Here is a 19,231-nt window from a genome sequence, read left to right on the forward strand (position 1 = left end):
TCAGTTACGTATTGCTCATCTTCACCACCTCACAAATCCACTCTCAATCACAAACTGCCAGAATGCAACGGCCAAGCGATCACCGGCACGCCGGCGACCACCGCCTCCATCGACCGAGTTCCATCCACAGTGACAAACAAACCCACCGACAGCACGGTGGTTCAAGATCTCCGTTTGCGTGTACCCACCTCTTTCAGCACCAACCCTCGTCCCTGAACTCTTCTCAAACCCATCCGGAATCCACCCACTGCCTCGCCGGACCCGGACCGCCCAAACAAAACCCCTCGCCGGAGTTCTCCAACCCGAAAGCCAGTTCCTTTCATCTGCTCCGCCGTGAACCGGCTCAACGTCCCGAATCCAACGTACACCACTGAACCATCATCCTTCCTCGTCTAACCATTCCAAGCATGGCTCTGCTTTCTTCTCCTTCTTCTCCGGCTGGCCGGCGATGGCGACGGGGCCAAGGAGGAAGACTTCACGTGGAGCGACGTTGGAGTAGTGAACGGCGTAGTCAGGCTCAAGAGCGGAGAAAGAGTTGACGATGACTGCATGGCTGAAAGCTCGGCTTCTCGAGCCAGCCGAGCATGGGGAGGAAGCTGAAGACTTCCGGGAGTTGAGAACGGGTCAAGTGGACGGTGTGGGGAAAGCCGGGGATCGAGAAAAAGCTCAGAGTCGTCGGAGATGGAGTTGTACGGGCGGTGGAGGTCGAGATCATTGGCGGCGGAGAGAGGAAAAGACTGGTGACCTGGAAAATAACCTGAGGGGATGGAAACCTCGCCGGCGAGTTCAGTTGTCCAAGTGTAGAGAGCGTCGGAGATGATGGCGTCTGGGTGGAGAGAGGAGAGAAGGTGGGAGAGAGGGTCACGGAGGGAGAAGACGGCGGAGAAGAAGTTGTTGGCGAGGGTGGAGAGGGAGGACGTGTGAGGTTTTCGCAGCCGGAAGGGAGGTTGGAAGGTGGTGGAAGGGAAGGGGATGAGATGGAGGGAGATGGAGGGATGGTGGTGAAGTAGAGGGTTGATGAGGTTGGCGTTGGCCGGGGTGGTGACAATGGAGGTCTTGACGCTGTTTTCGGAGAAGAGACGGGCGGTTTCAAGCATTGGGATCATGTGGCTGCGTGCTAAGAAGGGAAGAAGAGGACGTGCACTGGTTCGCTGGAATCCATGGTTGATGTGACAACTTGAGAGTAGAAGAAAAAAGAAACCTAATGGTGAAAGGAAAAAAAGTTTTGGGTTTTACAAAAATATTATTGTAGTAAAAACAACTTGTGCCTGCCATCACAAATCAACTCCCTGTCAAGGTTTCAGCCATCACATGATTCACATCAATTCTCTGTCTTGTTGACTGCTCTTTTTACATTTTTACTGTTTAAAAATAGGATATCATGTTAGTCCATATAATTATTTTATTTTATTTTTTTAATTTTACTATTTTAATTTAAGTTTTTTCTATCTTTGACTATTTAAATGAGTGTAATCATAGTGTATTTGAGAGATTTAATTATACTCATTCAAAGTGTAGATGGATTAAAATAACTCAAATTATTACATAGAAGCAAGGTTGTTAGATCCGGATCGGTCTGACCGGTTCAACAGAAAAAACCGGGAATCGGCCATTATAATAATAAATAATAATTTATTATTATTTTCTCATTAGAAACTACAAAATCATCTATATTTATTAATATTAATGTATAATTTATAATCAATAAATAGAATTACAATATATATATATCATAATAATACCAACAAAAATTAACATTTAACAATAAAATATATTAATGTGTTATGTAAATATTTTCTAAAAAATTTAATTTATTAAGAAAATAAAACAATAAATAAGTGTAATTTTATTATGAAAATATAAAATTAAAGTATTATAATTAAATAAAAAATATATGAAAATTAAAAATAAAATAAAAACTCAATTGAGACGTAAGAATTAGTGAATTAATTTCTTATTCATTTTAACAAAATCAACCAATAAACAAATAAATAAATAACACCGAGAAGTTCGATAATTATATATTAATATATTAAATTTCTAAATATTTAAAAAAATATAAAAAAATAAATGACATAATTAAAAAACCTCTATCAGTATATAAAGGTCATTTATCAATTTAAATATCAAATTTGAGTAGGTTTTTAGAATATAATTATGGGTTTAATATTATATTTGCTCTTTTATTAATTATTATAATATTTTTTTATATTTAATTATCGAACCCGGCTCAATCCCTGCTCAATCCCGGTTGAGCCATTGACCACTGACTTAGACTTAGTCGGCTCATTATCCCGAGCCGTGTCTGACAACCTTGCATAGAAGAAATGAAACATTATTAGTAAAAAGAATAGTTTTTATAGCTGTTTATTTTATTATTAGGTTTTCTGTCACGTGCTTCCCTCATCATTATTGGGATTGGAATTTTTTTATAATTTGAACATAATTAATTTTATTTTATTAGTTTTCAAAAAAGCTAGACACAAACTAGCACTGTGGCATATTGGCAAGAGGAGGTGGAAGGTTGGATTTATCTACTACCAGATTCATCAGATCTTTTGTTAAAAAAATAAGTATGTTTTAATTGCTCCGACAGTAATTTTTTGTGAGGAAGATTTTTTTTTTTTTAATTTTTTTATTTATGGTAGCATACATCAACTAGACACATCTTTATCCAACGACCAAAAAATTAATCTTTTGGATTTCTGTCAATATTGTTAAATTTGGACTAACCTGGATTAATCTGATTAGTTTGATCAAACAAATCAGGAACCAACCATAATGCCGGTCTAATTATTGAATTACACTTTTTGACTTGACTTTAAAAATAATCTGATTAAAACCTGAGTGATCTTGCAGATTTACTCAAAAAATAATTTATCTGATCAAATCTAACGGGTATTCGGAATAGCGGCGGTGAGAAAGAAACGAGAAAGAAGGAAGATAAGAAATGAGGGAGAAGTAAAAGAGAATCCACTTTTTTTTGAATCCCGATCGAAGTGATTTATTTTTTGTAATTTTTTTGTGAGTTCCAACCTAGGGTGAGAGGATCATTGTTAGGATTTTTTTTTTAATATTTTATACTTTTTAAAATCGTATAAAACTAAAATTTTAAATATTAAATTTATACTTAAAATATTTTAAAAATTTAAAAAATATATATATAAAATTAAAATTTTAAAATATATTTAAATATAGAGCTTTGTATATTATTTTTTTAATAATATACAAAAGCTCTATATTGAATGCCATAATAAAAATCATAGTGTCACAGATTATTTTGTTATTTCTTTACGGTATCAAAATAAATAATCATGTCCACTTGAAGAATTTTAAGGCTGTCGTGAGATATTTCAAGACAGTAATCAGACATGCAACGCGATGATGACGCACGTGTAGCGACAAATTATGAAATACATATATATATATATATATATATATATAATCAAAACCAAAGCAACCAAGTTAAGACTTAAAATATGAAAAAAGTCAAGACTTAAAAATCCATACAAATCGACAATTGAGCTCAGCAGTCTGAAGACATCAAAAGTCAAAGACACAAAGAATTTCACAAGTCAATATTTGAAAATCTATAAAAAAAAGTAGGACAATTGAACTCAGCGGTTTCAAGATTCAAGACATCGAAAGTCAAAGCCCCCCAAAGAGTTTCACAAGTGAAGAAGGGAGCTTCACAAGCATAGAAGCCGAAGATTATGAAAAGTCAAAATGAAGTTTATGATTAATCAACAAGGAGAAGTCATAATTTGAAATTCAAATCAAACTCAAGATGCGAATCAAATCCAAAAATGCAAAATGTCTGAGACACAAGTTCGGGTACAAGTCCATAAGTCAAGATAATTGTCAAGGTGATTCTAAATGAATGAAGATTGATTCTTTATTCACACTTATTTCTTAATTGGAGATTCCTAAGACAATGTCTAATTAATATTAAGAACTTGCCCCTAATAGAAGTTATGGACCCATAATTCTTTGAAGTCATAAAAAATTAAATTTGATTTGTGATACATTCTTTTTAACTGGTCTAATCCCAATAAAATGCTAGGTGAAAAAAAAGCAGCCCACAACTGTTACCATAAAAGAAATAATCCTCAATGGATTTTATTTAATTCGATAAATAGGAGGCCAAGTGGCCAACGTCCCTAACACAAATAAACATCTCTATTTGATCGGACGGCGGTTATCACGCCATGCAACAAGCCCATCAATCAAACGGCTGAGATCCTGATTCGACGTGCCTCCCTCTGCCACTGCCATCCTTGCAAGCTTCGCCAGCTCCGCCACCCCTCTTCCTCATCTCCACCACCTCCTCGCCGGAACCCATCAACCTCTTGACCGCCGTCGCCACCGCCGTCGCCGGAAACACCACCTTCTCCTCATCCTTCACACTCTTAAACCCTTCCCCACGCCGGAATCCCCATCTTCACCACCCTCACAAATCCACTTCTCAACCAAAAACTGCTCATAATACAACGGCCAAGTGATCACCGGCAAGCCGGCGACCACCGCCTCCATGACCGAGTTCCATCCACAGTGACAAACAGACCCACCGACAGCACGGTGGTTCAAGATCTCCGTTTGCGGTGCCCACCCTTTCACCACCAACCCTCGTCCCTGAACTCTCTTCTCAAACCCATCCGGAATCCACTCCACCGCCTCGCCGGACCCGACCGCCCAAACAAACCCCTCGCCGGAGTTCTCCAACCCGAAAGCCAGTTCCTTTATCTGCTCCGCCGTGAACCGGCTCAACGTCCCGAACCCAACGTACACGACTGAACCATCATCCTTCTCGTCTAACCATTCCAAGCATGGCTCTGCTTTCTTCTCCTTCTTCTCCGGCTGGCCGGCGATGGCGACGGGGCCAAGGAGGAAGACTTCACGTGGAGCGACGTTGGAGTAGTGAACGGCGTAGTCAGGCTCAAGAGCGGAGAAGGAGTTGACGATGACTGCATGGCTGGAAAGCTCGGCTTCTCGTTGCCAGCCGAGCATGGGAGGGAAGGCGAAGACTTCCGGGAGTTGAGAACGGGTCAAGTGGACGGTGTGGGGAAAGCCGGGGATCGAGAAAAGCTCAGAGTCGTCGGAGATGGACTTGTACGACGGGTGGTGGAGGTGGAGGTCGAGATCATTGGTGGCGGAGAGAGGGAAAAGACCGGTGACCTGGAAAATAACCCGAGGGATGTGGAACTCGCCGGCGAGTTCAGTTGTCCAAGTGTAGATAGCGTCGGAGATGATGGCGTCAGGGCGGAGAGAGGAGAGAAGGTGGGAGAAAGGGTCACGGAGGTTGAAGGCGGCGGAGAAGAAGTCGGTGGTGAGGTGGACAGGGACGGCGGTGAGATTTTCGCAGCCGGAAGGGAGGTTGAAGGTGGTGGAAGGAAAGGGGATGAGATGGAGGGAGATGGAGGGATGGTGGTGAAGTAGAGGTTTGATGAGGTCGGCGTTGGCCGGGGTGGTGACAATGGAGGTCTTGATGCCGTTTTCGGAGAAGAGACGGGCGGTTTCAAGCATTGGGATCATGTGGCTACGTGTTAAGAAGGGGAAGAAGAGGACGTGCAGTGCTTCGCCGGAATCCATGGTGGGCTTGAGCTCGCAGCTGTGTGACAACTTGAGAGTAGAAGAAAAAGAAATCTAATGGTGAAAGGAAAAGTTTTGCGTTTTACAAAAATATTATTGTAGTAAAAACAACTTGTGCCAGTGCCACTGCCATCACATGCTGCCCTCATCTTATTAGGTTTTTTTAAGTGTTTGTTTTATTATTAGGTTTTCTGTCACGTGCTGCCCTCATCTTTATTGGGGCTTGGAATTTTTTTTTTAATTTGAACATAATTAATTTAATTTTGTTTGTTTTCCATAAACTAGACATTGACTAGCACAGTAGCATATTGGTGAGAGGAGGTGGAAGGTTGGATTCCTCTACTACCAGATTCATCAGATCTTTTGTTAAAAAAAATTAGTATTTTTTAATTGCTCCGGTAGTAATTTTTTGTGAGGCAGAATTTTTTTTTTTTTTTTTTAATTTTTTATTTGTGGTAGCATACATCAACTAGACACGTCTTTATCCAACGACCAAAAGATTAATCTTTAGGATTTCTTTCAATATTGTTAAATTTGGACTAACCTGGATTAATCTGATTAGTTTGATAAAAAAAATCGACAACCAGACATGATGCCGGTAGAGGTGGGCACGGGCCGGTTAACCGGGCCCACGGGGCCCGACCTGCCGGGTCCGGTTCACCGAAAACCGGATCCGGAACCGGCCCGTGCTACAGGAGAGACCCGCCAGGCCGGGTTGACCCGGTAGGCCCGCCGGGTCCGGTTCATTCTGTGAATAAACCGGACCCGGCCCGGCTTATCACAGAACCCGCCGGGTCCGGGCCAGGCCCGTTTGACCCGGCGGGTTTTGTAAATAACCAAAAAGATGTTATAAATGGGGTTTTGAGACCTAGACGCCTCAGCATAGGGAAAAATAACATTAATCGATTGGTACTATAAATTTTTTTCTCGTTATAATTTAAAAACATAAATAAATATAAAGAAGTTACTAAAAATATTTTTTTAAATTTAATCCCAAACAACAAAAAAATTTAAAAATAATTTATAATAACTTAAAAAATTTTAAGACATATCAAAATAATTTTAAAAAGGATAAAAAAACTACATTTTTAATTTATTTATCTATCAAATTAAATTATTAAGCAGCATCTTTTAAGTGCGACAAAATGTATATATCAAAGTAGTATTCTTATTTTTAAATTAAAGTTATCATCAACTTATTTATTTATTATAATTAGGGTTGGCTCTAGATTTTTACTTTGGTCTTTAACAATAGGGGTTATTATTATGCTTATCATGTAGTCATTGAAAAAAAAGTTTCTGAAATCAAAATAATATGGTGTGAACCATTATTCAAAAGATATTCTTTTTACTAATATTTTTTTATAAATTGATTTTACATAATTTAAAAAAACAATTTTTTTGTAATTTTATTTTTTTATTTTATAAATTGAAACAAAATAATCTAATATATATGTGACAAATAAGAGTCAGCTATTTAAGAGAATTTAAAAGTGCAGATATGTAGAGATTTAGTGCTTATGAGCCAAAAAGATAATTAACAAAAATAATTAATTTTTTAAAAATATTTATGAAAAATTTATTGTTTGATATTTTTACTAATTGATTTGTATAATTTTTAATTTATTATATGGTTTTTAATTTTTTTATAAATTAAATATATAAAATATTTTCGATCCATATCCTACATCTATCTATATATAATTCTTTTCCAATAAATATTAGAAACAAATGCAGGCATTTCAGTGGTCACGGGTTGGGAAACTAACTCCCCAGCAGTGAGCCCGTCTACATGACGGGCCGATTGCGAGTCAATGAACCGACCCGCTGGTCATTGAACCGGCGAGCGGTTCGAACGCACGGGCCGGACCGGTTTTCCGGACGGCCCGTGCCCACCTCTAGATGCCGGTATTATTATTGAATTACACTTTTTGACTCGACTTTAAAAATAATATGATTAAAAACCTGAGTGATCTTGCTGATTTACTCAAAAATTGATTTATCTGGTCAAATCTAACGGGTATTCGGAACAGCGGCGGTGAGAAAGAAACGAGGAAGAAAGAAGATAAGAAATGATGGGTGAGAAAGAAACGAGGAAGAAGGAATTTTTTGGTGAGTCCCAACCTAGTGTGAGAGCATCATCATTAGGATTTTTTTTTAATATTTTATATTTTTTAAAAATAATATAAAACTAAAATTTTAAATATTAAATTTATACTTAAGATATTTTGAAAATTAAAAAAATATAAATATAAAATTAAAATTTTAAATTATATTTAAATATAGAGCTTTGTATATTTTTAAAAATAATATACAAAGCTCTATATTGAATGCCATAATAAAATCATAGTATCACAGATCATTTTGTTATTTCTTTTTTTTCTTTTCTTTAGGGTATCAAAATAAATAATCATGTCCACTTGAAGGATTAGTAGTGAATTTCACAATTTTTTTTAGAAGATATTTATTTTTAATTAAACAAAAAAGAAAATTAATGTTTATATAACTAATTTTTGTGTTAATTTTTAGGTTTAACTTTCCATTAAATGCATAATTTTAGTTAAATATTTATAAAGTTTTTAATTCTAACTATCTTTCTTATCTTTTGAACAATAGTTAAGGTGAACACTTGCAATGAGGTAAAAGGTGTAATATCTTGTTGAAGATAGATTAACTGAAGAGAAATTTGGTTTCTCAAGCTAAAAGAGAATTAGTTAATCTGCCACATAAGCAGAGTTTGTTTCACAGCTGTCCAAATTAGTTAGTTAGTTTGCCCTGTCAGCAAGTTTGTTATGACACGTCAGCTGACAGCTATTTGTCTCTGTATATATATAGTTTCATTTGTTCTCCAAATGACTGATGATCTTGGTTTTACATTCTGAATCAAAGATCAAAGCTTCTTTTTCTTCATCATCATCTTCTTCTTCTTGCTTTACTATTGTTTCCTTTTTTTCTTTCCTTGATTGAGCAACAGGTGTGGAATTGAAACCAGAGGAGACTGTTCTTGTGAGGTCTTTGCTTGAAGATCTGGTGTCATTCAAAATTGATCTTTTTTGAAGGTTTTTCCAACATGGTATCAGAGAAGGTTATCATTCTTTGATCTGCTTCACATTTGGTATTTGTGATTTTGAGTTTTCTGGTTGTTTGATTCTGCAATTTTCGAGCTGTTCCTTGTTTTCTCATGACCGAGATCAATGGAGGAAGGTTTCCTTTTGATTCTAGTGATGTATATGTTCTTCATCCCTCTGATAATCCAGGGATGGTTCTTGTTTCCAAACCTTTTGATGGCATGTGTTTTGTTTCTTTGAAACGGGCAATGAAAATTGCTCTCACAGCCAAGAATAAACTTGGTTTCATTAATGGTACCATTAAGAAACCTGATCCTAACTCTGCTGAATTCTTGGTTTGGGAAAGATGCAATAGCATGGTCATATCTTGGATTCTCAATGCATTAACCAAGGAAATTTTAGAGAGTGTGGTTTTTGCTTCTACTGCTTGTGAAATAAGGCAAGATTTAGAGGAAAGATTTGGGAGACTAAATGGAGCTCAATTGTTTCAAGTTCTGAAAGAGTTGTACCGAGTTTATTAAGGAACTAGCAGCATTACTTCTTATTTTACAAGGGTTAAGACTCTATGGGATGAAGTTCAATCCATAAGCAATTTTCCTCCATGTTCTTGTGGTCTTCAACAGGAAGTACAAAAGTTTGATGAAAGTCATAGGCTAATGCAATTACTGATGGGTTTGAATGAAAGTTATACTGCTGTAAGAGGGCACATTCTTATGATGAGGCCATTGCCCACAGTTAGAGAGGCATATGCTTTGCTAGTTCAAGAGGAAAAAAGAAAGGGAGATTGGTTCAGGTATATCATATGTTCCAGAAGCATCCTCCATGAATGTAGGGGGTCCAAACTCTTCAAACAATCAATTCAATAGGATTCAATCTCAAGGATCCTTTAAGAACAAGGTTGACTATAAGAAATTGTTCTGTGATTTTTGTAAAAGAACAGGTCGCACAAAGGAAAGATGCTTTAAGCTACATGGATTTCCAAACAAAAATAATAAAGGGAAGAAAATTGCCGCAGGAACTACTGTTGACTCTTTCTCCACAGAAGTTGGGAATATACATGAACTGACAACTGCTCAATATAGTAAACTCATGGATTTTCTGAATGAGAGTACTTCTAATGTTTCTATTGCACAACAGAATTCAGGAATTCTAAATGAAGCAACACTTGCAAGTTTTAATTCTGCTTCAGTTGCTATGGTAGGTAATAATTTCTTCTATGATCCTAAAGGTTCTTATATTTTTAGTAGTAATTGCCAACACCCTTTAATGATGGGGTTCATTTTTTTTCTCATGAGTGGTGGAAGATTAATTTAATGATGGGGTTATTTTGTGTTAGTGGTGAAATTAATAACCCTCTGTCATTGTTGACTATTTTGGATTTTTTCTATGTGTATATAATGAGGTTATCATGTGGTTTTTTATTGCTTGAGTTAATGGAGGCACTTTCACTTGTTCTAGCAGTTGAAATAATAAGTTATCAATTTTGAAATTGTTTAATTATGAGGTTGTTATGTGTAATTGGTTGGTCTTTTTTTAACTCATTGTTGAATGTTTTGGAACTTTTTCATGTGAATATAATGCAGTCATCATGTGGTTTTTTTTAACCGAGTTAATGGAGATAATTTTACTTGTTCTAGTAGTTGGAGTAATAAGTTATCCAATGTAAAGTTGTTTAATGTTGAGGTTGTTGTGTGTAACTAGTTGAACTTTTTGTTTACTGAGATTATGAGGTTGCTATGGATTTTTAGTTCCTTTTTGGATGTGAGGTTGTTTATTTAGCATTAGTAGTGAAACAATAGTAAAATTAGTAAAATTAGAAATCTTACCATCATCCAAATCTTCAAATTCATCACTATCATCGTTCTCAGCTACTTGTTTGGATACATCTTCAGATCTATCCGCATCGTCCACAATGCTTTGTTTGAGAACTGATTGGCCACAGGGAGAATCACTCTTCTTGGCAAGACACAGGAAGAAGGAAAGCGTGGAGCTTCAAGAAAAGAAAAACCATGCCTTGGGAGTAGTAGAGGACTCATTAAAGAGCAAAACCCCCTCAGCAGCACCCTATCCATTCTCAGACAACCATGGTCCATGGCTGGCAAGAGAAACATGAGATCTTTTTCTATATTAATAGAAATGTTGCGACAAAACCCTCCTAAAAAAACCATTACTGTTCAGGGAAAATAGGAAAATAAAAGAAGAAGAAAAAAAAAAAATAATCAATTTTTAGGTTTAAGATCAAATAGAAAAATAAAAGAAGAAAAAATATCAAAGCAACCATGAGCTTATCGTCATTGCAATCCTTCCGAGGCTGGTGAATCTCTCTACCTTGTTCCAGTTCCGGCCAACATTGCATCGTAGAGGAGAAGAAGAAGAAGAAGAGGAAGAAGGAGAAGAAGAAAAGGGAGATTAAGAAGATGAAGGAGGAAAGAATAAATAGAAAAATAAAAGAAGAAAAAAAATCAAACCAACAAAGATCTGGTTTAGGCTTTGGATGAGGTGAAAGAAGGTTTTGTAAAGTAAGTTAGAGTAGGGTAAAACAAGGTAAAGTTTGTTTGGATTGAAGATAAGGTAAATGGAGGTTATTAGTGTTTGGATTGAGGGTAATAGAAGGTAAGGTTTTATATGAAAATTATTAAAATACCTTTGAAGCTATAAATTGTATTTTATGTTTATTTTACACAATAAATATTATTTTTGCAAATTAAATGTTCTTATTTGATAATTTACAATAGTTTACTATTTAATTCCAATATATAATATATGACGCATATAATTATCTAATTTTAGTGAGGGTGTTTTCGTCATGATAATATTGCCTCCAAAGCCCTTCGATTTGGAGGGTTGAAAAAAGGGTTATGGGGGTTTTCAACCCTTCATTTAACCCCAAATATCTTACTCAGTACAAAACCTCGGATCCAAAACAAGCGGTTGGCTCATAACCTTCTTCATAAAACTTTCATTTACCCTCCCAAGCAGCCCCTAAGATCGAGCTCGTCTTCATCATGATCCCTTCTTGAGGTCAGGAATCCCTCTTCCTTGTTCTCCAACGTCGCTGACGAGAGTGGTAGATCCAACAGTTCTCCTTCACGATCTTGAGAATCTCCTTGTCAGGAATCTTGCCAGTCCCGTAGGTGTCAACAAACATTGAGAGAGGCGGCATGGGAAGAAAAGGAGGAGGTGCAGCAGAGGCTTGAGAACTGCGGCAGGAGAAGAAGAGGAGGAGGAGCAGAAGCCGTAAATGGAGGCCATTGGAGAGGTGGATGATGGAGACGGAGAAGGAGAAAAGAAGTCAATAGGATTTTTGGAGATCTAGGGTTAGAAGAGCAACCATCAACCAATTAAAAAAAAAAATTTTTATTTACCAATAACAGCATGCCAAATGTTCATTCAAGAAAAACTTGAATGAATAGTAAAATTTGGGGGATAAACTTAAGATGAAGTATATATATTTTGTTAGTGTTTCGGTCGTTGCAAACTACCTAGACTTACAGTTACATCCCTTGTAAAGTACTAAAATTATTTGTTCATGTTTATTTTCTCTGCACCACCGTGCCAAATCCTAACATGGCATGCCAGAATAAATATTTACAGGCTTATAAAATCAAAATTTGACTTTTTGATATTAGTTGTTTATGAATATAATTATACAAATTTTGCATAATAATCATCCACTATTATACATATTCAAATATTCGATCACGATCAAAATTTTAAGTCAGTAAAACAGTATTATTATAATATCTATATAAATATTTTAAATAAATATAATAAGAATAATGTTCTATCAATGTTCATTAGTTTCATATAAAAAAATATTATTATTTTTCCTTGCAGAGTTATATAACAGAAGAGAAGTCGATCAAGCCTCAGTGAAAAAACCTATTTTGTTCATAAATCATTTTATTATCCTTTAATTAAGAGGTAGTTTTAAAAAAAAAATAGATGTAGAACTTATCATTTAAAAATCACAATTATTAAATGCAAAATATAAAACATAAACAATACATCAAACCATTTGGGAAAAAAAAGGACTATTGAAAATCATAAAATAAAATAGTTAAGAAAAAATTAAAAATATCAAGTTCGCGCCAGGTAGGGGTCGAACCTACGACTTTCTGCTTAGGAAACAGACGCTCTATCCACTGAGCTACAGGCGCTTCGTTTTCCATTGATAACTTTAATATAATATTTCAAAACTTATAAATATGAAAATAACTTTAATATTAGTATAAATATAAATATGAAAATTTAGATAAGGAAAAATGGCTTATAATAAAAATATTATCGGGAAAATAAAGTAAAAATTGATAGAATCTTATCCCAAATTAAAATTAAAAACAGAAAAAAAAAAAGAAACTTGACTTCAATATGAAGTTGATATATATGTGATTAGAATGGAAAACTTCATATAGGCACTTTTAATAAGAACAGAAAGGAGTCCTCATATCCATGACATGTGTAAGCACACTCAAAGTGGAAACACTAAAAATACTTTTCATAAAAAGAAAGGAAGATGATCAAAACATCCTATGTAAACTAATTAATCAAGTGAAGATGACCGAGAAGGATATTTATAGCTTCATACGTACATACACAAATAGATAGTTTAATCTCTAAATAACCCATTTTGCAATTTATATAATTCGTATGAAAAAGCTCTACAAAAATTAAGCACTTGAAATTATATAGAGAGAGGGGAAACAAGTCCTCTAATAGCAAATAGAAAACCCTAAAAAGCACTATAGTGCATCATATATATATTGTTAAAATTAATGAAAAACCCTCAAACAAAATTAAGAACTTAGAATTATACAAAAGAGGAAAAACAAGCTCAATAATGGAATTTAGTAACCCTAAACAAAGCTCAATGAGAACTCCCCATATACATATCTCACCATAAATAAATAAAAACACTTGTAAAACCAAAAATATTTCTACAGTTCCTTCTGTTATTATTATTATTATAACTCCTCACTTCCTCTTCTCCATCTTCTTCTTCCTCTCTATGTCTCAACACCCTTTTCTTCCTCCATTCCTCTCTTTGCAAGCTTTCTAAACCCAAGTACTCATCATCTCACCTCTTCTTGCATTCACGTTGCACCTTCTCAATCTCACCAAGCTCCTTCTCACCCTCTTCATCTTCTCACAAACCCTAGAAAGCTCTTAAGGTCTCAAAGGAATCCATTTTTCTCAGAGACAGACCTCAGTTTAGACAGCCTATCCACGTACTCCCTCCACAAAATCCCATGCATGCAGCCATGTCTAAGCTCACGCCTGATATCATGGATGACATGAACGTGTCCAACGTCTTTGATTCTGGAGCCCTTGGATCTCTTTGATTTTTCTTCTACGTGGGCTAGCAAAGGACTTCCATGCATGACTGTGAACTTTGGCACGTAGGATAGAGGAAGATCATGGAACCATCTGAGAAATTCATTGTTGGAAGTGATGAAGATGATGTTCGGATATGATCGTCTGATATTAATGGTGTTGGTGGAGTGTACCCTGTTTCCAGTGATTCCTCCATTGATGATCCTTTCTCTACTTTTAGGCCCATGCATGGAGCTTCTCTTCTCAATATATATAATATATGCATACATATGTATTTATATATATTTATATGCATGCACATCTCATTCTCATTCTCTACTCCCTCGCTCTATATATATAGGTGGTTTGATTTATATATATATATATATATATATATATATATACTAGACACTGAAATTTCTGTTTTTCAAATAACAGATTTCAGTATCTTGAGATTTGGTTCTTTGATAAATGACAACAATAGATGAAAGATTCTGTGTCTCTCTCTATCTATATATAGTACATATATATATGTTTGAAACGTTCTAAGTGCTTGGACTTGTAATCAGAAGGAGATGGACCAATTAATTATCTTTGAGATTTGTTCTTGATGAATAATCTGGCTGAGATTACCACGAGCGAATAGTGTCATAAAATTAGTAGGGACAGAAAATTAATTTTCGCTGTGATTTGGCCTTGATAGAGAATCTTTGGTATGGCTTTCTCTAGTTTTCTTTCTTGTTAGGTCTTTATAGTGTTTACAGAAGAATATAAGGATATTTTATGAAACAGATTATCAGCTTATTTTGAGTTTATATGGCATATATATATAGGCAGGAGTTTTAAATTAGGAGATCATGATTTGATATAGAAATAATTACCTGCCCTGGAGAATTTTTAGAACTTTAATTAAAATGATTGAGAAGCTCGTTTAAAGATGTCTGAATTCAGTTTTATCACTGATCTTCAAAACTCGCTGCCAAATAGAGCTAAACGTCCCACCAAATTAGACCAAAATAGAAAACAGCAAAGTAAGATTTTAAACCTGAGCACAAAGATTAGTAAGGAATAAGATAAGTATGATATAAACTCAAGTGACGCACCATTTGAGTCAAATTGAATCTCTCTCTAATACATGAGAGAACCCAACAAGATGAAACATATAAGTTTCCAGAGCAACAGCCAAACATTTGCATAAGATTTTCCCAACGTTCTAATCACTTAAAGCTTTTCATTTGAATTCGAATTTCTAAACTCGCTTGAGCGTGCAGCATGTAGAGGGCTCGGAAACAATATCTGCATTGTCGCTTTGACTTGGCATGTAGGTGAGCTTCTCTTCTGAACCCCAGAGTTTCTTTTACCGATTTTGGTTATGTCGCCTTCCATCATCATCTTCGGTGAACTCTTCATGGTCGATGCTCACTTCTTATTCGACTTTGCCCTCCAAACCCACTGGTAGTATCTCAACGTCGTGGCGTTTTATGCATGAGCTCCATGCTCTCTCTCGTTCTTCGGGTACACGAACTTCTAACTCTTTGGAAGGTTTTCGGTCAAGAAAATATTTGACAATCTGCACATTAATAATGTAATACATGATGAATGCTAACCTTTGAGTGCAAAAGAATGTTGAGAACTCTTTGTATTGATCAGTGTTAAAACCTTCCAAAATGCCTCTGAAGATTCGTGGAGGTTGGTGGGAGAGAAAAGCAGCCTGCAAGTCTCCTCAGTGATAATGCACTTCGCGGCATGACTGTCGCGCTGCCCGAGCCGTCTTTACTGGCACTGAATCTTGCCCATACGACCACCCGCGAAGTCTATCAACCAGCATCATTTGTTCCTGATCATCAGGTAAATTGAGAATTGCATTCTCTAAAAGAGATCTAGATGGCGGTTGGATTTTCGCCATGCGATGATGTGTTCTGAAAAATATCTTACACCTAATACCGTACACTTATCCATGAAATTATCATCAGGCGAAATTGGGAAAAACGATGAAATTCATACCTGTCTTCCAGGTCTCAGAACAAGAACAGTCCTCCCTTCTTTATCCTTAAATTTGCTCGAGTGACTTTCCCTGCTCACCCTCGAGCAAGACCCCGAAAGGAAGCCAGCCATATGATCATGCCAATCGAACTAACTTACATTACTGTTTCTAAGTCCATGCCAGGTGGAGATCAATGTGTAAAAGCTCACCCAGCTTAATTTCTGGTTTGTAGGTTGATCGCCATTTGGCGGGGTCTTTCCAGCATTTTATGCGCCCGAACATATCTCCCAGTTCCTGGCCTCCAAATATCTCCAAAGCAAGCATCAGAGCAAAACTATGGGGCCTCACTTGACAGGGTCCAATAGCAGCTTTTAAAGCCTTAATCTGTTTACAATGAATAGAGAAACTATTATTATTAAATCTACCAGACAGAATATTACAGATATACACACACCAGAAAGGATTAAAATCAAAACAAATATATTGTAGTTCGCAATAGTGCTTTTCGTGACAAGGAGGACCAAAATGCCAAATCTATGCTTTGGGTAGAGAAATCAAAATCATGGAATTTGACACTTTCAAAAGTCAATCACTAAATCACTTGATATCACAGAGTTATGACTAACATGGACTTCCAAAAATTAAGATGAAAACAGGCAGAGAGTCCCTCTGCCCAGAAGCTGACCTATATGCTGTAAGGGCTTTATGTAACCAAATGGCTGGAGTTTATTATAATGGTTTAGCACTCTCAAAGTAATTCATCTATTCAACTTTGTGAATATTTAATGTCCACCTGTACCAAACATTAGATCCGTGCCTTAGGTAATGCACACCATGGAAGAAACGAAGAGTGGGTTTTAGTGAAATAAAGAGATGGAATTAAGCAGAAAACAAAGGGTATCCAATTAAGCTGGAAGTGAGAGCAAAACCATAGGTACTACGCAATGTTTATTGTTTCAAACCACTATAGCTGCTGCAAGATTACCAGACACAAAACGAAAATGTCCCCAGAACAGTCAAGATCGATGCTTCAAAGCCAAACGGGTACAAGTATAAGTCGCTGTCTGGTAAACTAGCAAACTGAAACCAGAAGTTAAAAATTTCAGCTTTGACTTGTTCTAGATCATTGATGACTGTAACAAAAATCAGATAGAAATAAGAAAAAGTCCTGTAAGCTAGCTATGTTCGAATTCCACAGGATTTCCAGCTTTGACTTGTCCTAGAATATTGCCTGACTGGCTGCTACTGCCTCAGAAGCTGGAAACAAACATTAGCAAAATAAATCATGAGAGTTTAAACCAAATTAATATATTTAAAGTCTTGAACCGATGTTGACAATGATGCCCTGCCAAGAAGTGCCATGAAGTAAAAAAGAGTTTGCAAACCAGAAGAATCTAGCAAAATTTTCATCTTTGGCTTGTTCCTACAGCATCAGTGACTGTTACACAGCCGGAGAGAAATACGCCGCAAGAAAAGATCATGAAGTTTAGGATCAAATTAACTGTTTTATAAAGTCTTCAATCAGACGTCAATCAGTGTTTTAAAACGTTCAGCCCTTGACTTGTTATGGAGCACTGATGACTGTCACAAAATCAGAGAGAAATAACATTCATAAAAAGTACTAATGCCAGCACTGGCATCAAAGCAAAAAGTGGAAAGTAGAAGTCAAGGAGTGAAGGAAAGGAGCAAAGTCCCGGTGTCAATAACTACTAGAAACTTAAGTAGAACAACAGACCAACAAAACTTTCATATAGAACCATGCCATTACAAAACATCAATTTGCTAACAAGAAGAAAAAAAAAAAAATCCCAAGTTATCGTAGAACTTCTTCACCTGATAAGAAGATGAATTTCAAGACAAGGACTACATTCATGATTTCAAGCCAAAAATGAAAGGGGAAACTGAATGAGCCCAGATACCGCTGGCTGGGTGCCCACCATCATTCTCTTAGCCGGGCACTGTGCTTTCTCCTAAACATGTGATGAATTTTTTCAACACCAAACCCAATCCTAGAGGAATAGACCAACCAAATTACAACCAAAAGAAAAGAAACAAAAAAGTAAATTTTGTAATCTCCTTTTGGAAGAACATATTCCAACCCTTATCCACAGAAATGAAAAATCTGACTCTACAATCAGTTACAGCAAAACCTAAAAGTGGATCTTGAGACCCCGGCAAAACCACAAAACCACTTATGAAAACACCAACTTCAGTCAAAGTTTCTGAAACGCAAAAAGTATGTTGACATTTTCTCAAAGGAAATAAGGCCCTGAATTGAAGCCAAGATCTAGTCAAAGATGAACTCTAACTTTAGAAAACTCAGAAAACAAAAAGAAAACCTATACCTTTACCTATCTCTTCCATCATAAATCAAAATAAGAAAAAAAAAAAAAAAGGGGAAAATCAAGCTATAAACAATGTACGAATTAACCTGAAAACGATTGACGATGGATGAAAGAATCACAGAATATTGCAACAGCAAAAGGAGCGTAAGAGGAAAAGAATGTATCTAGCTGCTTCATAGAACCGTAGAAATGGCAGTTTTACATTTACCCCTCGAAATCCAATAATTTCAGATTCAGTCATTTTCTACCCCTCAAACCATCCCTGAGGTCTTGTTTTTTCATCAACTGTTCCCAAACTTTTTTTTGATGTCCTGACAGTATATATATATACATATATGTATATTTGCATCTAGCACCTGTGAAACAGTTGTTTTGTAACTTAATTTTATGGTGAAAATTTTTAATATTAGATTAAAAAGAGTGGAATCATAAAAATAGGCTCATATATAATCGGAAGGTCATACATGGTGAGAGTTAAATACTGATTTTTATATATCTTCATCCGGTCGACAAAAAGATTGAACGACAAATCTAAATCTATAGTTAGAGACCCCTTAGGATACATTATATTTAACAAGTTTTGATTATAGCTAAATTAGCGTCGTGTATATAATATTTTATAGTGGACCCAATGGCTTTGAATTTTCCAGTACCTGAGTTTTTTGTGCTTGAACCCAGTTTGAGTTAAATAACAGGTTAAAAAATCAAAGACTTTTTGATATTGCTAAAGCACTAAGGACTTATTTGGTAAAAAAGTTCAATTGTGGAGCTTTGTGAAGGGGGTTGGTGACCGTCTGGGTTTCCCACCATGGTCTAATTACAGGATTTAATAAACAACACGTGAATCCACTTTTTTTTGGGAGTTTAAGGGAAAATATTAGACCTATTAGGAATTCAAAAAAAGTCGGGGTGAGGCTGTTAATTTAGTATGC

The 19,231-nt window shown here is 36.0% G+C and overlaps 3 protein-coding genes and 1 non-coding gene across 4 annotated transcripts in view; 1 reads left to right on the top strand and 3 right to left on the bottom strand.

Annotated features, from left to right (window-relative positions):
• Positions 1-392: 392 nt before the first annotated feature.
• Positions 393-1,106, bottom strand: LOC120279059 (scopoletin glucosyltransferase-like). Its single transcript, XM_039285914.1, has one exon. The coding sequence runs from the start codon at positions 1,104-1,106 to the stop codon at positions 393-395; it is 714 nt and encodes a 237-aa protein (XP_039141848.1).
• A 3,295-nt stretch (positions 1,107-4,401) lies between these two features.
• On the bottom strand, positions 4,402-5,711 carry LOC120279068 (UDP-glucose flavonoid 3-O-glucosyltransferase 7-like). The gene has a single exon (XM_039285924.1). The coding sequence runs from the start codon at positions 5,587-5,589 to the stop codon at positions 4,402-4,404; it is 1,188 nt and encodes a 395-aa protein (XP_039141858.1). The 5' UTR covers positions 5,590-5,711.
• A 7,033-nt stretch (positions 5,712-12,744) lies between these two features.
• TRNAR-CCU lies at positions 12,745-12,817 on the bottom strand. The gene has a single exon. It is a non-coding gene; the product is annotated as a tRNA-Arg (tRNA).
• Positions 12,818-18,401: 5,584 nt separating this feature from the next.
• Positions 18,402-19,231, top strand: part of LOC120279085 (transcription factor bHLH18-like) — a 5,323-nt gene continuing 4,493 nt past the window's right edge. Inside the window, exon 1 of the mRNA XM_039285944.1 lies at positions 18,402-18,443. Coding sequence (XP_039141878.1) covers positions 18,402-18,443 — 42 coding nt within the window. The remainder of the gene's footprint in view (positions 18,444-19,231) is intronic.

This window comes from Dioscorea cayenensis, chromosome 2 (genome assembly GCF_009730915.1).
Source record: "Dioscorea cayenensis subsp. rotundata cultivar TDr96_F1 chromosome 2, TDr96_F1_v2_PseudoChromosome.rev07_lg8_w22 25.fasta, whole genome shotgun sequence".
In the NCBI taxonomy this organism is placed as follows: Eukaryota; Viridiplantae; Streptophyta; class Magnoliopsida; order Dioscoreales; family Dioscoreaceae; genus Dioscorea; species Dioscorea cayenensis.

What these genes read in the sequence shown, in the direction of transcription:
- LOC120279059 (XM_039285914.1), bottom strand. Translation starts at nt 1,106, where the DNA reads ATGATCCCAATGCTTGAAACCGCCCGTCTCTTCTCCGAAAACAGCGTC.
- LOC120279068 (XM_039285924.1), bottom strand. Translation starts at nt 5,589, where the DNA reads ATGGATTCCGGCGAAGCACTGCACGTCCTCTTCTTCCCCTTCTTAACA.